Consider the following 19,892-nt stretch of genomic DNA (forward strand, 5'->3'; position numbering starts at 1 on the left):
ACATGTCTCAACGGCCTGGACTTCTTTATCTGGGTGTGGGGGGGGGGGGGAATCTGTGAAACGGGGTGATCCCAAACCAGCCAGTCCAGGCTCTCCTCCCACCTCCCAACGTCCAGGAAACAGACCAGCAGGGGGTACGAGCCAAGAGAGTTTATTGGCCACCTGCTGACCCCTTCTCACTGAGGAAGTAACTTCACAGGCTGACCCACCACGCCCACCCCAAGGGGCTTCTAGTCCTAAAGGCTCCCCGGCAGGCCCAGCCCAGCCCCCCGGGAGAAGGCACTGTAACAGGAGAGGAGGGGTTCTGAGCCCCACCAGGTAACAGCCTAGAGGAGTGGGGGATGGGGGCTGGAGCCTGGCCCCAGTAGTGTGGAGGGAGCAGACTGCAGGAGGAGGGTGGTACCCTGCTGCTCCCTGGGCCTCCCAGAGTGGGGCTGCCCCTCAGGGTGGTTGAGGTGGGGGTCGGGGATGAGCAGGCCTCACTTCTCAAAGTGGTCCAGAGGGTAGTGCTCCCCATAGGTCTGGAGGTGCCGGGCCAGGGCCTCCTGCTGCTTGCGGAGCTGGGTGGGCATCTCCTGGTACACGTCGGAGAAGAGCAGGCTAGGGCTGGGCTTCGGCTTCCGCTCAGCCTGCTCGAAGGCCTCCATCACCTGGGGGAGGGGGGGACAGTAGGCACGCAGCTGGTCCCCAACCCCGCACCTGTGGGACCCTGGCCGGGGTTCCCATCTGGGCACAGAAAAGAGGATGGGCAGGGGTGAGAGGATCCACGTCGTCAGCACCTCCAGCCAGGCCCCTCGTGCCCCGCGAGGTCTGGCACTGCATTAAATGCAGGGATTGGTGGGGCGGGACCAGACAGCAGCCGTTCAGATGTGAGGAAACTGAGGCCCAGAAGGAGGGCCCGAGCCCAGGGCAGCTCTTCCCACAGGGCGCACTGCCCCAGCTCCAGGCTGAGGAGTGGGACACTCACTGCACATGGATTAAGGCACCTACCCCTCGCACAGCCCCCGACGAGGATCCCTGCATGTCCCTGCCGAGGACGCAGCTAGGACCCGGCAAAGGCGCGTGCCCAGGCAGCCTGGCACTGCGGGCGGCAGTGAGACCCTGCTGGGCTATGCCCAGGTCTCCCAGCTCCGTGTGCCCCCAGTCCTTCCAGGCTTTCCACCACACACTGTGCGGGACCACGCCCCCTGAGGCCCCCACCTTCTTACGGGACTGCTTCCTCCAGGCCTTCTCCTGCTCGTCGTCCCACCAGCCCCGGCTCTGTAGGTAGTGGCGCAGCCGGGAGATGGGGTGGTCCTGCTTGTCCCAGTAGTTGACCTCGTCCACCGAGCGGTAGGCTGAGCTGTCATCACTAGTGCTGTGGTGCCCGATCCTGCAGGCAGAGGGGGCCCAGAGTCAGGCAGGAGCCTCCTGCAGTGGGTTAGGAGGGAGGGCAAAGACTAGGGGAGAAGGGGTAGCAATGGAATAGAGGCCACAAAGGGGATCCAACGTGAGTATCCAATAAAAGGGACAGGGTCCTATTCTGGGGACAGTGACCCATGCAGGGAAGATGGGGTCAAGGCCACAGGGGGAATGGGGGAGGCAGGCACCTGTAGGTCATGGCCTCAATGAGGAAGGGCTGGTTCTCGGCCACAGCCCGCCGCCGGGCCTCCTTGGTGGCATTGTACACAGCAAATACATCATTGCCGTCCACGCGTATGGATAAGATGCCATAGCCCGGGCCTCGGGCAGCTGTGGGGACAGAAAGGCAGGTCAGGGACAAAGGCAGGTTGGGCATGGGGCGGGGGGGGCGGGGGGGGGGCTCAGATGAGGACAATGAGCAGAGAAAGGGGGAGGAGGGAGAGGGAGCAGGCAAGGCAGTGTTCCTGCAACCCCTTGCTGCAGACATGGCAGGGAAAGGACTGCGGGGGTTGAAGGGCAAGCACGCAGACTGGGGAGCAGCCCACTGGGCCCCTACCAATGCCGTCCCCGCGGTACTGCTCTGAGGTAGGCGTGGAGATGGCATAGCCATTGTTCCGGCAGAAGAAGATGATGGGGCACTCGAGGGTAGCGGCAAAGTTGAAGCCGGCGTGTGCGTCCCCCTCGCTGGCGGCCCCTTCCCCGAAGTAGCAGATGACAACCCTGTTGGCGTTGGCCCGCTTGGCCGCATAGGCTGCCCCCACCGCTGCAGGGGGGGGGGGGAGGCGGTGAGCAGGAGCAGTCCCCCACCGGCTCTGTCCTCTCACTCCAGGGCTCCCGCCCCGCTCTTGCCCCCCACCCCCGGCCAATGGTGACTCCCCTGACTCCAGCTGCTCCCCTCACCTCTTCCACCCTCAAAACTCTGCCAGAATCTGACCCCGTGTCCCCCGGCCTCCTTCCCATCTGTCTGCTCACCCGGTCACCTTGCCTGAGCTCCCAGCAGCCTCCTCACTGGCCTCCTGTTCCTCCCGCCCCCACCCGTTGCCCGGGGACAGCCAGAGGCCAGTTAAAATGGTTAAAATGTGAACCAGGCTGCCATTCCGGCCTGGCACCTCTCTCCCCCGCGGCTCCCACTGCTCTCAGCCTCCCCTGGATCCACAGCCTTCCCCTGCCACCACCGAGCCCCTGGCCTCCCGCCCTGGTTCCACGCCTGCCACGGGCTCCCAACCCTCAAGCCATCTAGCACGCACTTGCCTCAACCCCACATGGCACCCTCCCTAGCTCCTTCTGGTCTGTAAGAAATGTCACCTATGACACAACCCCCTACCTTCCTCCATCACTGCAACTCCCTCTCCGTCCCTGCAGGACTGCTCCCACCTCATCTGCTCCCCGTGCTCCCCCTGCGTGCTTCCTGCCTGTGTCCTCCACACGGAGGACTGAGGCGTCTGTCTCTTGCTCACTGCGCCCAGCACAGTGCCCACATAGCAGGGATTCCAATGTCTGCCAGCCAAGAGGTCTAACAGTCACTCAAACGGAGGGTAAGGGGCCAGGGCCCAGCCTTCTGGAAATCCCACCTACCCTCAGGGAACATGTCACCTCCTCTCACAAAGCTGCCCTGCCCGCCACCCGCCTCCCACCTCAGAGGTGCCAACGGCGCCTTATTCCAGGCACCTGGAGCTAAGCGAGCGAAGGCACACGGATGGGCCAGCGACCATCCCGCTGCTCAGCCCCATGGACACGGCAACGCATGTCTCTCAGCCACCCGGGGTCAGAGACAGCCGGAGCCCAGCTGGCCCATGACTGAACCACAGGCCCAGAGGGCAGGGAGGGAGGGCAGGTTCCGGGGTCTCCATGCCATGTGGGTGTGGGCCTGGCCCAAGGGCTCTGCTCCCTAAGCGGTCACTTTTGAGCAAAGTGACTCTCACTGCTCTAGGGACTGGGCTGGCCAGAGTAAGCTTCAGTAGAGTCAGACTCCGAGGACTGAGGGAGAGCAGGGTTGGGGGCAGGAACTCAGCTCTGCCCAGGTACCCTTTGCAAAAAGCTGGTTCACGCTCAGTCGCGCGCAGTCGCCATGTCGGTGAGCGGACCGACGCGACCGGCAGGTCAGGAAACGAGAGCATGGTCATGCCAGCCCCAGCCTGCCAAACCAGAGCCCTCCTTTGGAGACTCCCAGACGAGAAGGGTCTGTGCTTGGAAAGTCTCGAGACCGGCACCCCTTCCCCCGGGAGCCCCCGGAAGGGCAGGGAAGGAGAAGGGCTGGGCCACGCCGGGGAGGACACTGGTGTTCGAGCCCCAAGCCCGGGGCCGGGTCCTCACCCTGCGGGATCTGTGTGGCCAGCGGAGACGAGATGGTGACGAAGTGGCGCTCCCTGCAGCCATAGTGCACGGGCATCTGGCGGCCCTTGCCCAGGTCGCTCACGTTGCCGTAGCACTGGGCCATGAACAGCTCCAGAGGGTAGTCTCGGTACATGAGCACACCTGCGGGCCGGGGGAGGCGGGGTGCGCGTGAGCCTGCGGCTGGCGCGGAGTCAGAGCAACCCCTGGCCGTCCCAGGGCAAGGCCCCTGCCACCTGGGCTCCACGTTCCCATGGGTCCAGAAGGGAACTGGAGTAGGGAAGAGGAGGCAGATTCAGAGGCTCAGAGGGGGTGGGGCAGACCACAGAGCTCGGGCCTATCCTGAAAGGGAGGCCTTGTTCCAAACATCCCAGCTGCTCTGAGACGCCCGATGGCTCATGGCTTGGCTTTTCAAAAGAAGGCAAAATCTTTTTTTTCTTTTTTTTTTAAATGAGAAATTACTGATGTTTCAACTCATACCTTACTTCCAAAATCATTACATGAACAAAGTAAAAGTACAGGCCGCTAGCCCACAATTTCTGAACTAGAGAGATGATATTTGAACGTGTTCACGGCTGTACTACCCTCTCTTCCAACCAAACCTCTCCACCACATGGAAGCACTCTGGGTGAAGGGGGTCTGGCCTGCTGAGTTGGACAGGACGAAGTCAAGGTGGTCCTGGGATGAGCAATGACCCGCTCTCGTTGGAGGACGATCGTCACACCCCCAGCCGAGGGGCCACGCTGGGGATTCAAGGACGCGCGCGGAAGCACCCAGAACCTGAGCACTGCAGGGCAGCAGCTGGCTGGTGCAGGCATTTCCAGACCTCTTCCTTCACTGGGGAACTATTCCTTCACGTGATGATGTAATCGGGGTCCCACTGCACACCAGCCACATTTTGTGCCGGCTGTGCCCACGCTCCCTGAAGGACTGCAATATGGATACAACGCTTGGGGCCGGGCACCTTTCTTCGGAGCACCTTCCAGAGATTAACTTAATCCTCACGACCCCTGAGGGAGCATTATTCTCCCCATTTACAGATAGGGAAACTGAGGTAGGAGAGCTCTCAGAGCCGGCTCGAGGTCACACCGTAAGGCGGTGGGTGGGGTGTGGGGGGCCACACAGAACTCACCATTCATGACTGGGGCTGCAGCGGGGCTGGGGGGTTGTTTACCAGCTAACAGGGTGCCACGGCCAAGACACCCCGCCCACGGTGAGCACTGCCCAGACAGTCAGGTCCCAAGCACACACCTGAAGTGGCAGTCGGGGTGGGGGTGCTGGGCGGGACGGCAGCCTTCGCCTTCCATAGAACTAGACGTGGGGTTTCCTGTCACCCACACATACTCACATACTCACAGGGTGGCCACGTGGTACATAACACAGACCAAAGATGGGGTGCCCGGGTCAGTGTGGGATTGAGGGCCATGTCAGGGGCCTTCTTCACAGCGCGAGAAGCCGCGGGCAGAGCCAGGAGTCCTGGGGCCAGGTGGGCCTGACGCCCCGGAAAACCACAGGCCCCACGGCAATAACTGCTCTAGGTGGGAACGTGCTGCCCGTGAGCTCCCTGATGAGGGTCCCTTCCTGCCGGTGCCACGGCCAGCAGGCCACTTACATCCTTGGTTTACACCGAACGGCCCCGCGTGGGCAGCACCACAGAGGGCTCCACCCCTCAGGAGGCTCGTGGCCTGCACACTGGGCCAGAACCTTCTGGGCTGCCTGCCGCCTGGCTCAGACAGGAAACGTGGCTGTTGAGAGGCTCTTTCCCATGGATCAGGGCAGGCAAAAGCAGGTCCAGCACTTAGCACAGCACCGGGGCCTGGAAGAGCTCAGCTGGGAGCGGGTCTGGCTACTGCTCCGAGCACCCTTGTTCTCCGCACCCCAAAGACGGGGACTGAGAGAGGGGAGCAGCCACCCCAGCGAGGCCGGCCACAGGTCTCCGTGACTCCCACCCCTCGCGGCTGCCCAGACACAGGCTGCCTTCTGCGGGGGGCTTCGGCGCGGTAGGGCTCCTTCCTGCAGGGCACCCAGGGCCAGCCCCCCATCCCGTGTGAGGAGAGCCCAGTGGCTGCCCACAGCTCCAAGCCCCTTGCTCATCCCACCTGGAGTCCTCACCAGAGAGGCCCCTTCAGCAAAAACAAGTGGGAGGTGGGAGGTGCTCAGCAAATCTGGCGGGGGCCCACAGCTCAGTGTCTGGGGACACCCAATACACAGGACGTCTGTCCCTGGAGTGCGTGGGGGACAGGGACGGGAGCAGATGGGAATGCCACACTGCCTGCCCAGCCAACCTGCCCGCTGCTGAAGAGCTGTCCCAGGTGAGAGCCCCCCACCCCCACCGGCACATCGCCTCCAACTTGGAGCGCTTACCCAGTGCCAGACCCTGTGCTGCGGGCTTTGTGTCCCCTGCCCCGTGACTCCCCTCCACAGCCCTTACCCAGTCACTCCTCCATGCTCATCAACCTGCTTCACACCTCTCGTTCTGTCACTTCCTCACTCAGAAGGGGCCAGTCCAGGTTGCCACTGCCAGGGCCTCCTGTTTGCTCTGCTCCCTGAAGGACACAGAGCCCAGAGAGGCCAGGGGAGCCCTACACTCTGGACGGGGGTCCCCATGTGGGGCCCCTGAGGCCAGGCCTGCCCTGACTGCATGCTGCCAGCACTCGCCAGGCAGGGGTCACAGTGCCATCAGCGGTTCTGTGTTGGAGATCACAGAGCAGAGGCTCACAGAAGGGAAGCAATTTGACCTGAACTTGACAGTGGCAGCCGGCAGAGCACAGAGCGGCCCAAGCATAGGCTCTTCTCTATAAGCCTCCCTGCCTGGCCTCCAGACGGAGGAAGCCTGCTGCCACACACCCCTGGACCTGGCTTGGCCCTTTTTTGCTCAGAAAGCTCTCCCTGCAGTTCTTTAATCCTCCCTGACATCAAGCTGCTCCTAGAAGAGTATCCGGGGTAGCTAACACGGGCCTCCCCTAACCACCCAGAGGGACGGGGCCTGACCTGTCTCCATGGGGACCACAGACGCAGGCCACCAACACGGCAGACGTACCTGCCTCCCGGTACTGGCCAAACACCAGATCCGTGTTGTCTAGCGCCGCTGCACTCCCCACATGCGTCCCCTCCTCGCCATAGTTGGTCATGTAGAAGGAGATCCGGCCCTGGGGGTGCAGGAGGGCCCGGGGGCCCGGGCTCCATTATGCTGGGCAATGACAGGCAACCATCCAGATAACTGCCCAGCTTCTGGAGACTTCACTCATCCCCAGACACACTTCCTGGGCCAGGCCAGGCTGGGGTTCCCACCTTCCCAGAGGAACTGCCAGACTGGTGAGAGGCAGAGCGCTGGGACTCTGCTGGGGCTCTGCAGGAGGCCGACATGTGTGTGCAGCCCGCCGCAGAGGGGCAACAGGGAGAAATGCCTGAGCCGGGCAAAGCTGGGGGAGATGCAGGTTTCCAAGGAGAGATAACAGTTAAGGCCACGAGGCCAGAATGGCTGGGACAGAAAGTGGGAGGGGTGGGGACAGACCAGGCGGAGAGGCAGTGCCCAGTAAGGCCGTGAATGACACAACAGGACTTTACCTTGAGAACTGCGCCCACAGCTCTTCCCAGAGTAACAGTTCAGGAACAGCTCTCTGGCTGTCATGTGGGAAATGGATGGTGGTGGCAGGACTGAGTGCAGCCCACCAGGCAAGAGTGGGGGGTAGTTGGGCCTGGTCACGGCAGGAGGCAGGCAGAGAAGTGGAGGGGAGAGGCTTAAGCAGAGTCAAAGTGCCAAGGAGCGGCAGACCCTGGCCACACTGACGCCCTGGCCGACTCCCTTCTCCTGAGCCCCCCAACTCTAGAGCCTGGAAAAGCCAAACATTCTCCCAATCTCCCTTATAGCCAGAGGTGGCCACAGACACAGTTCCAGCCAGAGACTTAAGTGGAAATCTTCTCTGGCTTTCCTGATAAAAGAGATGAGTGTAGCTGGCCCCAGCCCTTCTTCTGCCTGGCACACTGCTGGGAGGCTGGACCTGTGGCAGCCATCTTGCGAAAATGAGGCAACACGTGTGGGATGAAAGCCAACTCGCCCACGATGGTGAAGCAGAAATGCAGGAAATCTAGGATCCTGACGTGGTGCTGAGCAGCAGAATAGATTTTTAACTAAACAGGGAGGGACAAAGTAAAGTAGATAGGAGAAAGTGATGCGAGGGGGAGAATGGAGACAGGGAGGAGATGCAGGTCTCCAGCTTGGGCAGATGGGTGAATGGTGGCACCCTCCACTGAGAAATGGCCCGAGAGAGGAAGATGCCGAGGTCAAGTCTGGACAGGCTAAACTTGGTGTGGGACAGCCAAGGCAAGAAGCCAAGTAGATCTGGGGCTAAGATGTGAAGTCTGGCCGGGTATCTGCGGCACCCCTGGCACACAGCCAGAACTAAGCTCCCCGGCACCACATATAAAGTGAGAGAGCTCCGGTCAGTATCTGAGGGATGCCCCCTGCCCAGTCCTCATGTGTTCTGCAGCCCAGGCTGTCATGGTGGGAGAACTAGATGAATAAAGCTTTCCTCTAAGTTGGGAGCCAATTAAAAGTTAATTGACCTCCCACAGCCACATGGGCTGATGCTGGGCGCTAGAGGCCTGGGAGGGCTGTCAAGGGTGGTGTGGGGAGGCGCTGGAGAGGCCTCCTACCCAGGAAACTGGACCCAGCTCAAGGCAGAGGTCACTGGTCACCTACCCAGTATCCTACCCCTCTTTGTGCTTGCTAACTGAGATTGCATTCCACAGGCACCAGCTGCCCACGTGGAAAGACCACATTTCAGCCTCCTTGCAGCTGGGAGCACCACATGCAGTGTCTCAGACGCTACTGGGTGGGACTGCCTGCAAAGCTCTAGAACAGTGGGCATGAGGAGATAGCTGGGACATGCCATGTCTGACCTGCCACCTTCCTTCCACTTACTGCCTGGAATGCGGCATGATGGAGTTAGCTCCGGTGGCCATTTGGCTCATGAAGGACCCTCGAGGCTAGAAGCCAAAGCTGGGTATCCAATGACATCGTGGGGCCACCATACTGGCCCCACACCCCATTTTCAGATTTCCTCTATGCAAGATTAAAAGCCCTCCTAATCTGTTTAAGTGACTGCATTGGTTTCTGTTAGGATTTGGGGGGCACCTGGGGGAGGTCTGTTACTTACAGCTGAGCAGAAGCCTGGCTAATATAAGCTGAGCCTTGACACAGGAGTGGATCTTACTGAGGTCTGCTCTGATCCTACTGGCCTCCTCAGCCAGGGGACAAGGCGCTTTGTGCGCTGGGCCTCACAGAATTCCTACCCCTACCTTGCTATCCCCACTTTTTAGCATACCGAAGAAACTGAGGCAAAGGCAGGCAAAATCGCTGCCCAAAGTCCCGGCTGTGACCAGACTCGCATCTCTTGGATTCCAAAGCTCCCGTCTGCACAGCCAACTCCGGCAGGGAGGAGCCCAGGCATGTTGAGAGCGGGGAGGGGTGGCCCAGCCTTGGCGGTAAGGCTGCAGAGAGGGGAGCAGAGAGCCCAGGCCACAGGGGAATGGAGGATAGGGGAAGAGAAAGGCCAGGCCTGCCCCTGTGGGGTACGGGAGCCAAGGGAAGTTTCTGGGCAAGTTTTGGGGTGGAGGTACAACCCTAAGTTGGAAAACCCAGAGGTAGTGTCCTGTGCATGGGAGTCTGCTCAGTACTGTCTCATAGGCCAGGGGGTTTCATGCTTTAGTCCACAGGATGGCCTGGGGGCTTGATTCTCAGGCCCATCCCTACTCCTGTCCCAGCAAGTGCCGCGGGCACCCAAGGGCCCACTGCCCAACATTCATCCCACCTTTCTCACAGGAACCCTGGGCCCTGGGAGGAATGGATTCCACTGCTCTCTTGGATCCTAGGGATGGCACATGGTTCTCCTGACCAAGGGCTGGCTGAAGGCAGGGTCTGTGACCAAAGCCCAGACCACGAGCATTAGCCCTGGCCTTTGCTGGAACCTCAGGAAGCAAACATTCTCTTTCCGCTGCTAAGCAAAAAGGTTGTGAGCTTGGCAGGATTATGATAGCTAGCATTTACCGTATGCTGGCTAAACACCAATGTCGTTCTTCCTAAGGCCACAACATATGCCACTGGCAGTCCTTAAGGCAACGGGAAGACCTGACAAATGAAGCGACTCCCCCAGGGCACAGCTACAAAATGGCAGAATGAAGACTTGGGTTGTAAAGTCCTGCCCTGGAGCCTGTGCCCTGATCCTCTCTCCGCCACTTGTCCTCGAGCCTAGACCTGCCAGATGCAGGAAGCCGAGAGCATGGAAAAGACACCCGGTGAGAGAAACAAGTCTGGTAACACTGAGCTCCTGGGATCCGGCCACACCTGAAACAGGACCCTCTGAAAGTGAAGTTACCTGAGTCCATAAATTGCCTCTTTGTTGACACTGCTCTGACGAGGTCTCTGTCCACGACCACAAACACAGCTGAGGCTCACAGTCTGTGTGACGCAGGCGCCCAGAAGCACAGAGTGGCACCCTGGTTTCTCAGGACTGGGAGCTCCCCAAGGGAAAGCCTGTCAGGTCTTCCTGTCGATCGTCCCCAGCACAGACACGCCCCCGGCCAGGAACACAGCAGGATCTGATCCATGCTTCCGCCCTCAGGCAGCACCCGTCCCAAACTTCTCCTCCAACGTTCTCTATCCTTGAGAACCTCAAGGACTCTGAGGACACCAAGACAAAGGACCTCCAACCCCCACCCCACCTTGGGAGTCATCTTCTGGCTCAAACACAGGCATGGCGACCTAAGGAACCCCCCTCCCCAGGCCCAGCGCACGCACCTGGCGCTGGGACTCGTAGAGGATGCGGTCCATGGTGTTGAGCAGAGTCATGCTCCTGTACAGCTTGAGCACCTTCTCCTGGGGCAGCTGCAGGTGGAGCAGACAGACACGGGGCAGTTGGGACCAGAGAGGAGACAGACAAGGAGCCCAGGCATGGGAGACACAGTAGGGGAAGGAGTAGGCCTCTCACGTGGGGATCCTCGCTGGGGTTGATAATCTGGCCCTGCCGGTCCATGACACGGTAGACGGGGATCCCAGAGATGACATTGGGCTGGATGAATTCTAGCTTGTCTATGAACTCCGCCGAGGCCCCCGGGAACTGGGGCTTGTCATCCAGGGACGGGAAGTGCTGCTGCTCCTGTCTCTGGGGGAGCTGGGGAGAGAGGAGGGTGGGGGTGGGGGTGCTCATGTCAGGAGAAGCCGAGGCTTTCCTGGCTTGACCTCAGGGCAGCAGGCAGTATGGCCTGGTAGTTAAGCCCCTGGACCCCAGTGGGCCCTGTGGCCTGACACACTGAGTACGGATCGCAGCTCCACCGCTTTCTTGATGTGTGACCTTGGGCAAGTCACCAGAACTCCTCTGCGTCTCCTCATCTGTAAAACTGAGGGGCAGATACCATCTATTGCATAAGGCGGCTGTAAAGATTAAACACCCTGCAGAGCAGCAGTCGGCTCAAGAACCAGGAGCTGCTCTGTCAGAAGCCCCGATGCCTCACCCTGGCATTCAAAGCCTCTCCAGTCTAACCAGATACCCCCATTCACCGTCACCCACTGCCACTGCAGGCTCACCCGCCCTCAGTACCCTCCAGCCGGCCGGATGGGCTCTTCACTGCCCCCACACAACCAGGGTGGACACCCAGGATCGAGGAAGTCTCTGGGGTCTTGGGTGTCAGCCTGCCTGGGTTCAAATCCCTTACTAGGTGACCAGAGGAGAGTGACTTCCCCTCTGCCAGGGGCCCCTTTCTCATCTGTAAAAGGGAAACCACCTCGTGGAAGTGTCGTGAGGCTTGAACAACATCCTGCACACAAAACTGGTTAACAGAGTACTTGGAAGTCATAGGGCAAACGCTCAGGAAATGTCAACGGTCACTTCTGCCACCACCACACGGCTGCACCCATCTCTTTATTGAACGTCTGTTCCCCTCTCCCCCCAGCAAGCTTCCATGCTTCGATGGCCTCTGTGCTCCTGTCCCAACCCCCACCCCTCTAGGCCCAGATGGACTCCTTCAACAAATATTTGAGCACCTGCTTTGTTCCGAGCCCTGAGCCGGGTTCTGGGGACCTAAGAGAAGCACGACATCTGTCACTGCTGCCCAGGGAGGAAGCTGGCGGCCAAGCAAGTGCAGCTGAGGCTGGGGCTGATTCATCCTTGCCCAAGAGAAGCCTTGGGCATGGGAGAGTGGGAAGGAGCCAGGCTTCCTAAGGAAGCAACCTGAGAGTGAGAGGGAAGCTGGGGGTCAGGGAAGGAGCCCCGGAGGCCAGGGTCACAGAACATGCCAAAGACAGAAAGCAAAGGATGGAATGTCACTTGTGGAAACTGGAAGAAGTTGGATGGCTAGAGGAGCCCTGGGGGTTGGTGGGCATGGGCACCCCCTCTGCTGGCAGGGAAAACCCAGGAAAAGTCCACTGGGCAGCCTCTGGGTGCCAACCCCATTTCTCAGCCTTGACCTGGTCTCAGCACTGCCAGTGCTCCCCTTAAGCAAGCCCTGGCCAGCTGCCAGTGGAGCTCTGCACCCACAATATCACTGGGTCCTCAGCCTGCCTGCTCTGGCCTGAGGAGGGAGGAAGCAGAGATACTGGGGGTAACATCACCTGCACCACAGCTACAAACAGGTCAGTCAGCTTCCAAAGCAGGCCGGGCTGACAAGAAGACCCCAAAGCCCTGTTCGTCCCCCCAGCTGCCATGGCTGACCCAGCTTCTGCCTGCCCATCTATGGGGATCACGGCTTTGCCTCCGGGAGGAACTCAACAAGCAACTGGCTGGCTCCCCAACACCCCTCAGGTGCTCAGGTGTGCACCCCACTCCTCCTCCTTTAATTGCCTGGCAGAGCAGCCAAGGATCCAGGGGGAAGCGTGAGCACGGGGGCTTTTATCTGCGTCTGTGGCTGTGAGGAAATAAAGGAAACGACACTCCCCACGGCAGGGCAGGTCCAGGCGTGACCACAGCGGCAGACTTCCCCTGCTTGTGAGGGAAGCCACTGAACTCCGGCCACCCGCACGCCCCCCTCCTGAGCACCCACACTGGCCAGAACTTTCTGTCCCCCCACCCCCAGGATCGGCAGTCTGTGTCTGCCTCCCACACAGATCACAAGCTCGGGGAGGGCAGGGAGCGTGTTGGGCTCGATTCTCACAGCAGGCACTTGGCAGGCCATTACCAAAGGGACAGAGGGATGAGTGCGTGGGGTTGCTGGCCTTGGAGCCCGACTGATGTGGGTGCCAGGATCTGATCTCACCACATGGCTCTTTGCAAAACGCCCTGTGCCCACGAATTTCCTCATGTGTAGAACGGCTACACAGGGCTGAAACAGAAAGTTCCTGACATGAGGGACACAAAGCACATGGATGGGATGCATTCATGAGCTCAAAACTTGGTAGAAAGGAAAACCACCCCAAAATCTCAGAAGGGTATGAAATGGGAAACAGAAAATGGCTGGCCCTTCGGGAAGAGGACAAGGAAGAGCTAGGGAGAAGATCTGGCAGCAGGGCACCCTGGACAGTAACAGCAAGCGGTGGAAAGGCCGGCTGGGGGTTCAGGGCTGGCAGGGGGCAGAGGACGAGGTTACAGGGCTGAGAACAGACTGGGCTGTCAGGACAGGGCTCTGCCTGCCTCTGGAGGCTGAGCAGCGGCCATCGGGGCACCCTGGCACACCCCACACTGGCCTTGCCTTGCGGGGCGGAGGGGGAGAACTTCCTTCCTGGGCCTGTGACACTGGGGTGCGGACCCCAAGGCTACTGTGCTGACTGGGTGAGTGGCCAGTCCAGAGGAAATGTCCCCCCTGGGGAGGAGTGTAGAATGGCCTAAGGAAGGATGCGACTCCACCCTCTTTTTCTTCTGACTGTGGGGAGGAGGGGATAGGTTTGCCGAGGTGGTGGCCGGCAGCTTACAATGGCCGCACAAAGCCTGGCTCCAGCCACACAGGAAACAGAGGCCTGCTCTGGAGGGTTGCATGGCCCAGCAGGTACTCGGTGCCAGGCCCCCTGTGGAGCCACTCCCTCTGGCCCCAAGGTTAATTAAGACTCTCCGCAGAGCAGACTCCAGCCAGAAGCTACTGAATGGCACCCCACTGGGCCCTAAACTGGCTGAAGAGGAGAGGGGTGGCCAGGTGACCAACACCCAACACGCAGGTTACAGGCTGCAGCAGGTGCCAGGTGGACGCCCACTAGGAGGGGGAGGAGAAGGGACTCCAGTGCTAAAAGGCTTGGTCGGGGCTCTGTTCCTATCCAGCAACGCCATCAGATCTCCCTGAACCAGTGTCCCCTTGTGGAAAGGACGAGAACTGCTACTCCACAGGTCCAGGGGGAGATGGCTCTAGGGGGATCTTCTGTGACCAGCATCAGAGGGAACATGAGGGAAAGCTTTCTGGAGAAGGGGGAGTTACACCGAGGCCTGCTGAATCAGCAGGGCGAGGCAGGCAGAGGCTGGGGGAGGAAGGCACCAGTCCCCAGCAACCAACAAGGCCAAGGTGAGTGGAGAGAGCAGAGAATGAATGAGGCTGCAACACATTAGGAAGGAGAGCTGATACCATGCACTTCCCCACCTTCTCTGAACCCATGGAGATGGCAGGATCCTCTCACTTCAGGCCTGGGGGCTGGTGGGGGAGGGGAGTGACTTGCCCCAGGGCAGGGAGATCATGACAACGTGGTGTACAGAGCTGCCCAAGGAGGCTAGAGAGAAAGGGGGGTCTGGCCGTGGACAGTTCTGTGGATGCTGCCAGCGGGCTGAGTCCTCTGTATCGTGAAGGCCACAGAACACAGGGGCTCTGGCAAGCATGATGCGGCCCGGGTCACTGCTAGCGGGAAGTCCCGAGGGAGGACACCCTTTCTGACAGCCCCAGACTTACTGTCCCTGGAGAAAAACTGTAGCCTCCCCACTTCTTGAGATCCTACCGAGTACTCAGGACAAGTGCCTCCTAAGAACCATTTGCTTTCATCTTCATGTCTCTCTGAGAGAAGTGCCACCGATGTCCCCGTTTTACAGATGGACACTGGTCAGGAATGCTTCTCCCAGGAAGCGGCTGGTCAGCTGACACCTAAAGTATCATATTCCCACAAAGGCCTCCAGGTAGAAGGAGCTCATTCAAGGGAGGGCAAAGGGGCCCAGGGGGCTGAAGGGCAGGGAGGGAAGGGCGTGGTGGGGGCTGGGGTGCCCCCCACTAGTTTCTCATCAGCCCCTAAGGCCCCAAGCAGAAGCTGCTGTTACACGCCAAGACCAGACCCTCAAGACCAGACCAAGGACGATGTTGCAAGACTTGAACTGAAGCCCTATTGCTTCTCCTAGCAGCCTGGTACTATGGAGAGACACTGGGCTTTACAGTCCAGAAGGCCAAGTTCAGACCTCACCTCCCCAGGCCTCAGTTTCCCCACTCATGACAGAAGAAAACTGCCAGTACCTTGCAGTGTGGCTGTATTAGACGGAATGACGGAGTGAGTTGGTGACGTAACTCCTAAGTGCTTCCTGATGTGAAAAATGAGGCCTTGGACCTCAAGCCACCAGTCAAGAGGGCAATGGACCCATACGGTGAGGAGATAAGCAATGCCCATCTCCATTCGTGCCTCCACGCACACTGGGCACCGACGCCTGGAGATGGCACATGCGCGCTGGGACTTCCCGCTAGCAGTGCCCCGGGCCGCATCATGCTTGCCAGAGCCCCTGTGTTCTGTGGCCTTCACGATACAGAGGACTCAGCTCCCGACAGTCAGAGAGACAACATCACTGATAATCCACACAGAGCGAGCTCTAGGTGTTTCCTCCCTCCCAGAGGAGGGACTCAAGTCACCCCACCTGCTAGGCTCACAGAAGTGAAGTGACTTGGCTGGGACCCCTCTTGGTTCTTGGGGTGGTGGCTGAGAAACCAGCTCAGGACTCCCTGACAATTAAGTTTCCTTTCTCCTCTTCTCCCTGAGCACTGAAATGTCTGCTATCACCTGCCCGGAAGCAGGGGAATCAGACGAACACCTCCTGGGCAACAGGAACGTGGAAAAGAGAGGCAAGCAGGCAGAGATGAAGCCAGGCAGCCCGAGCCTTTCCCCCAACCACCCACCTGTCAGGTGCAACACAGCCCCTCCACCCTCCCCCAAAGCAGATCTCTGCACTTGGCCCTGCACCACCATCCAATATGGCAGCCACCAGCCACCTGCGGCTATTTAAACTGATTAAAATTGAATAAAATGAAAACTTCAGTTCCTGGGCCATACTGATCACACTGAGAGCTCAGTACCCAAGTGTAGTCAAGTGGCTACTGTACTGGGCAGCACACACCTAGCACAAAAACACACCATCACTACTGCAGAATGTTCTAGCGGACAGATCCTGGTCTGCAATCTTCTTTGACTAGAAGGTGCCTGGGTGGCTCAATCAATTGTCTGCCTCCAGCTCAGGTCATGATCCCAGAGTCCTGGGATCAAGCCCCCAATCAGGCTCCTTGCTCAGGGGGAAGCCTGCTTCTCCCTTTCCCACTCCCTCTGCTTGTGCTCCTTCTCTCTGTGTCTCTCTCTCTGGCAAATAAACAACAACAACAAAATTGTTTAAAATATTGTTTGAATAAATCCCACTACTCTTTCCCTTCTCTCAAAAATGGTCTCCTTTTTAATCTTAGAAAATACAAGTGGGAGAGGGACTCTAGGCTGTTCAGTGGGTAGAGCATTCAACTCATGATTTCTGGGTTGTGAGTTCGAGAGCCACATTGGGTATAGAGATTACTTTAAAAATTAAAAAAATAAAAAAATAAAAACAAGTGAGAGTAATAAAAGTGGAAAAAAGCAAGCAAGGACTATACAAATATATAAACTTAAAAATACACAAATAGGGACTCCTGAGCTGCTCAGTTGATTAAGAAGCTGCCTTCAGGGGCGCCTGGGTGGCTCAGTGGGTTAAGCCGCTGCCTTTGGCTCAGGTCATGATCTCAGAGTCCTGGGATCGAGTCCCACATCGGGCTCTCTGCTCAGCGGAGAGCCTGCTTCCCTCTCTCTCTCTCTGTCTGCCTCTCCATCTACTTGTGATTTCTCTCTGTCAAATAAATAAATAAAATCTTAAAAAAATAAATAAATAAAAAATAAATAAATAAATAAAGCTGCCTTCAGGGGGCCCCTGAGTGGCTCAGTGGGTTAAAGCCTCTGCCTTCGACTTGGGTCACGATCCCAGGGTTCTGGGATCCAGCCCCGAATCGGGCTCCCTGCTAACCAGGGAACCTGCTTCCTCCTCTATCTCTGCCTGCTTGTGATCTCTGTCAAATAAATAAATTAGGGCACCTGCGTGGCTCAGTGGGTTAAGCCACTGCCTTCGGCTCAGGTCATGATCTCAGGGTCCTGAGATCGAGTCCCGCATCGGGCTCTCTGCTCAGCGAGGAGCCTGCTTCCCTCACTCTCTCTCTGCCTGCCTCTCTGTCTAATTGTGATTTCTCTCTGTCAAATAAATAAATAAAATCTTTTTTAAAAATTAATTAATTAATTAATTAAATCTTTTTAAAAAAAAAGAGAGAGAGAGAGAGAGAGAGAGAAGCTGCCTTTGGCTCAGGTTATGGTCCCAGGGTCCTGGGACTGCATCAGGCTCCCTGCTCAGTGGAGAGCCTGTTTCTCCCTCTCCCTCTGCCTGCTGCTCCCTCTGCTTGTGTCCTCTCTCTGTCAAATAAATAAATAAATAAAATTTTAAATGCACAAATAAAACGTAAGTACTATGAAAGACTCCCTCCAAAAAAATCTCCCTTTCACATCACCCACCAAAAAAATGAAGGAGGAGAGTCAAGAGGGAAAAGCAGCAGGCAGTCTGAGCCTGGAATGAAGCAGATTTAATCAGCCATAAATGACCTTTCCCTGCTTTCTGCCCTACCCACCTCCCGCCCCACAGGCCCAGCCAATGGACTCTTGGAACTAGGATCAGGATCTGCTTGCTCCAAAAACAGCCACAAAGAACAGCCCAAACACAGAAAGCTGCCCCACCCCCAGCCTCCTCCAGAAATCTTTCCAGAATTACCTGCTTCAAGTGTCTCCTTTTCCTATCTATGTCCGCTCTCCTTATGCCAGGCCCACCCTCTTCACTCTCCTCCCCTGCTTCTCTCCTTATATAGAGTGTCCTCCTACAGAGTCTACCTTACTCTCCTAAAGGATTAGAGATCGGAGGGCCAGACTCAACCCCAGAAGATCTGGACAGTTTTCCTTTCAAGGGCCTTCACCAATCCAGGTCCTGCCAAGGTCACCTCCTTTTTTCTTCTGATCTCCAAGGTCAGTTTCTGTCCCTTCCCTCCACCCTTACTTTCAACAGTGACCAACATTCCTATTGCCCTTATCAAATATCAGGTCCAGGGGCGCCTGAGTGGCTCAGTGGGTTAAAGCCTCTGCTTTCGGCTCAGGTCATGATCCCAGGGTCCTGGGATCGAGCCCCACATCGGGCTCTCTGCTCAGCAGGGAGCCTGCTTCCTCCTCTCTCTCTGTCTGCCTCTCTGCCTACTTGTGATCTCTGTCAAATAAATAAATAAATTTAAAAAAAAAAAAAAACAACAAGTATCAGGTCCAGTTCTCACTTTACATTTTTTTAATTTTACTACAACCCTACAAGGTAGTCAATTAGCATTTTAAAAAGAGGAAAATGCACCCCTCTGTAGAGGTCCTTTGCCCAAGACCACATAGCTGGAAAGCAGCAGAGATACGAACTCACCTTCCGAAACACCATTCTCTCTGGTGTGTGAAATTTAAGTTCATGGCTCTTCCACAGCCCAGTGCCTCTCTCCCTCTAATCAAACTTCCAGCTAGACTTCTGCTGTGTGAACTTACAGTTAGCAGCATCATCCCAAGAGGATTCCGACCCTTTTAATAAGAATTAAGCATTTCTTGGGGGCACCTGGGTGGCTCATTCGGTTAAACATCTGCCTTCCCTTAAGCAGCTGCCTTCCAATCAGGTCATGACGGAGTCCTAGGATCAAGCCCCAAACCCGGCTCCTTGCTCAGCAGGGAGTCTGCTCCTCTCTCTCTCTCTCTCTCTCTGCCACTCAACACAGCTCATGCTCTCCCAACCTCCCTATCTCGCTCGCTCTCAAATAAATAAAATCTTAAAAAAAAAAAAAAAAAAGAATTAGGCATTTCTCAAATGTTACTCAGAAATGTCGACAGGGTGCTGCTCCGCCTGGACCTCTCTAGCTCTTTTCCTCAACAAATTTTTATACGTTATCTCCTCTGCTGAATGACCGAAACAGACAGGTCCTTTTTCTGACATTCGATCCGGGACACTAGATCAAACGACTTTGTTACGCAATTCATTTTAAAATCAGAACAGCAGTAAAGGAACAAAGAAAAGCAGGACACTTTAAAAGCCCGCGCCGGAAAACCCTTTCTCTTTTTTTCTCCTTTTTGAAGGGGGAGAGGGAATCTTTACCAAGAAGAAAGTCTCTTCCTTGGGCAGTTTCACTCTCCAATGCCTCCGAGGAAATGTTTCGCCTTCCTCCCGTGTCCCGGGTCCACGCGGCCTCCCGCGGGGATGAGCAGCAACTAAAAAGGAATCCCCTCCCTCTCCCCAAATTGTCTCCCTCCCTCCGGGCCCACGAAGGAGCTGCCTCACTTCTCTCCTGAGGAAGTGGAAGTCCTTCCCGAGTGTCCTCTCCGAGTAGTTCTCTCAGCCCCTGTCCCTTCTGTGACAGTCCCCTCTTCACTCCCTGCACAGACCCCCACATGGGAAGACGGTGTTGACATCCCTATTTTCCCTCAGAGAAAACTTCCCCAGGTACTCACAGATCTAGCCAGGCCCCGAGCCCCAGACCGCCGCAGGAGGAGGCCAGCCTGGCCCAAGCCTCGACTTGAGCCCCAGACTCTCGCCGCCGCAGCTGCCACCGCCACCGCCATTTTGGCTAACAACCCCACAGCGCTCCGCCCCTCTCCTCCGCTAGGCTGGGGGCTGCCCCTTTATGAACCTGATTCAACTGCTAGCACCGCCCTGCCAAAAACCACAAGGTGCTAATCCTGAGGTCTCTGCGGCACAGGTATGGGAGGGCCAAACAATCTAGCTTTCCAAAATCACTCTGACCGCCTCAACTTAGTTGTTTCTAGAACAGGCAAAGAGGAGGACAACCTGACTGGAGCCCCAGGGCTTTAGGTCCCGGGGCCTCGGGTAGGATGAGCCCACGCCAATGCCCGCCCCCTCTTCTTTACTCTCCAATGG

At 57.6% G+C, this 19,892-nt stretch overlaps 1 protein-coding gene across 2 annotated transcripts; it reads right to left on the bottom strand.

Moving 5' to 3' along the window:
- Nucleotides 1-135: 135 nt before the first annotated feature.
- On the bottom strand, nucleotides 136-19,776 carry BCKDHA (branched chain keto acid dehydrogenase E1 subunit alpha). Of its 2 annotated transcripts, XM_032323528.1 has the most exons (9): nucleotides 19,466-19,773; nucleotides 10,722-10,904; nucleotides 10,532-10,618; nucleotides 6,773-6,881; nucleotides 3,715-3,876; nucleotides 1,958-2,164; nucleotides 1,590-1,731; nucleotides 1,201-1,372; nucleotides 136-650 (listed from the first exon to the last, which is right to left on the bottom strand). In XM_032323528.1, exons 1-9 carry the CDS (start codon nucleotides 19,574-19,576, stop codon nucleotides 480-482), a joined length of 1,344 nt encoding a protein of 447 aa, XP_032179419.1. In that variant the 5' UTR covers nucleotides 19,577-19,773; the 3' UTR covers nucleotides 136-479. The 2 variants fall into 2 exon arrangements, with proteins under 2 accessions (XP_032179419.1, XP_032179420.1); XM_032323529.1 differs by lacking the exon at nucleotides 10,722-10,904 and having other exon boundaries at nucleotides 19,466-19,776.
- Nucleotides 19,777-19,892: the final 116 nt, after the last annotated feature.

Source organism: Mustela erminea, chromosome 19, assembly GCF_009829155.1.
Source record: "Mustela erminea isolate mMusErm1 chromosome 19, mMusErm1.Pri, whole genome shotgun sequence".
In the NCBI taxonomy this organism is placed as follows: domain Eukaryota; kingdom Metazoa; phylum Chordata; class Mammalia; order Carnivora; family Mustelidae; genus Mustela; species Mustela erminea.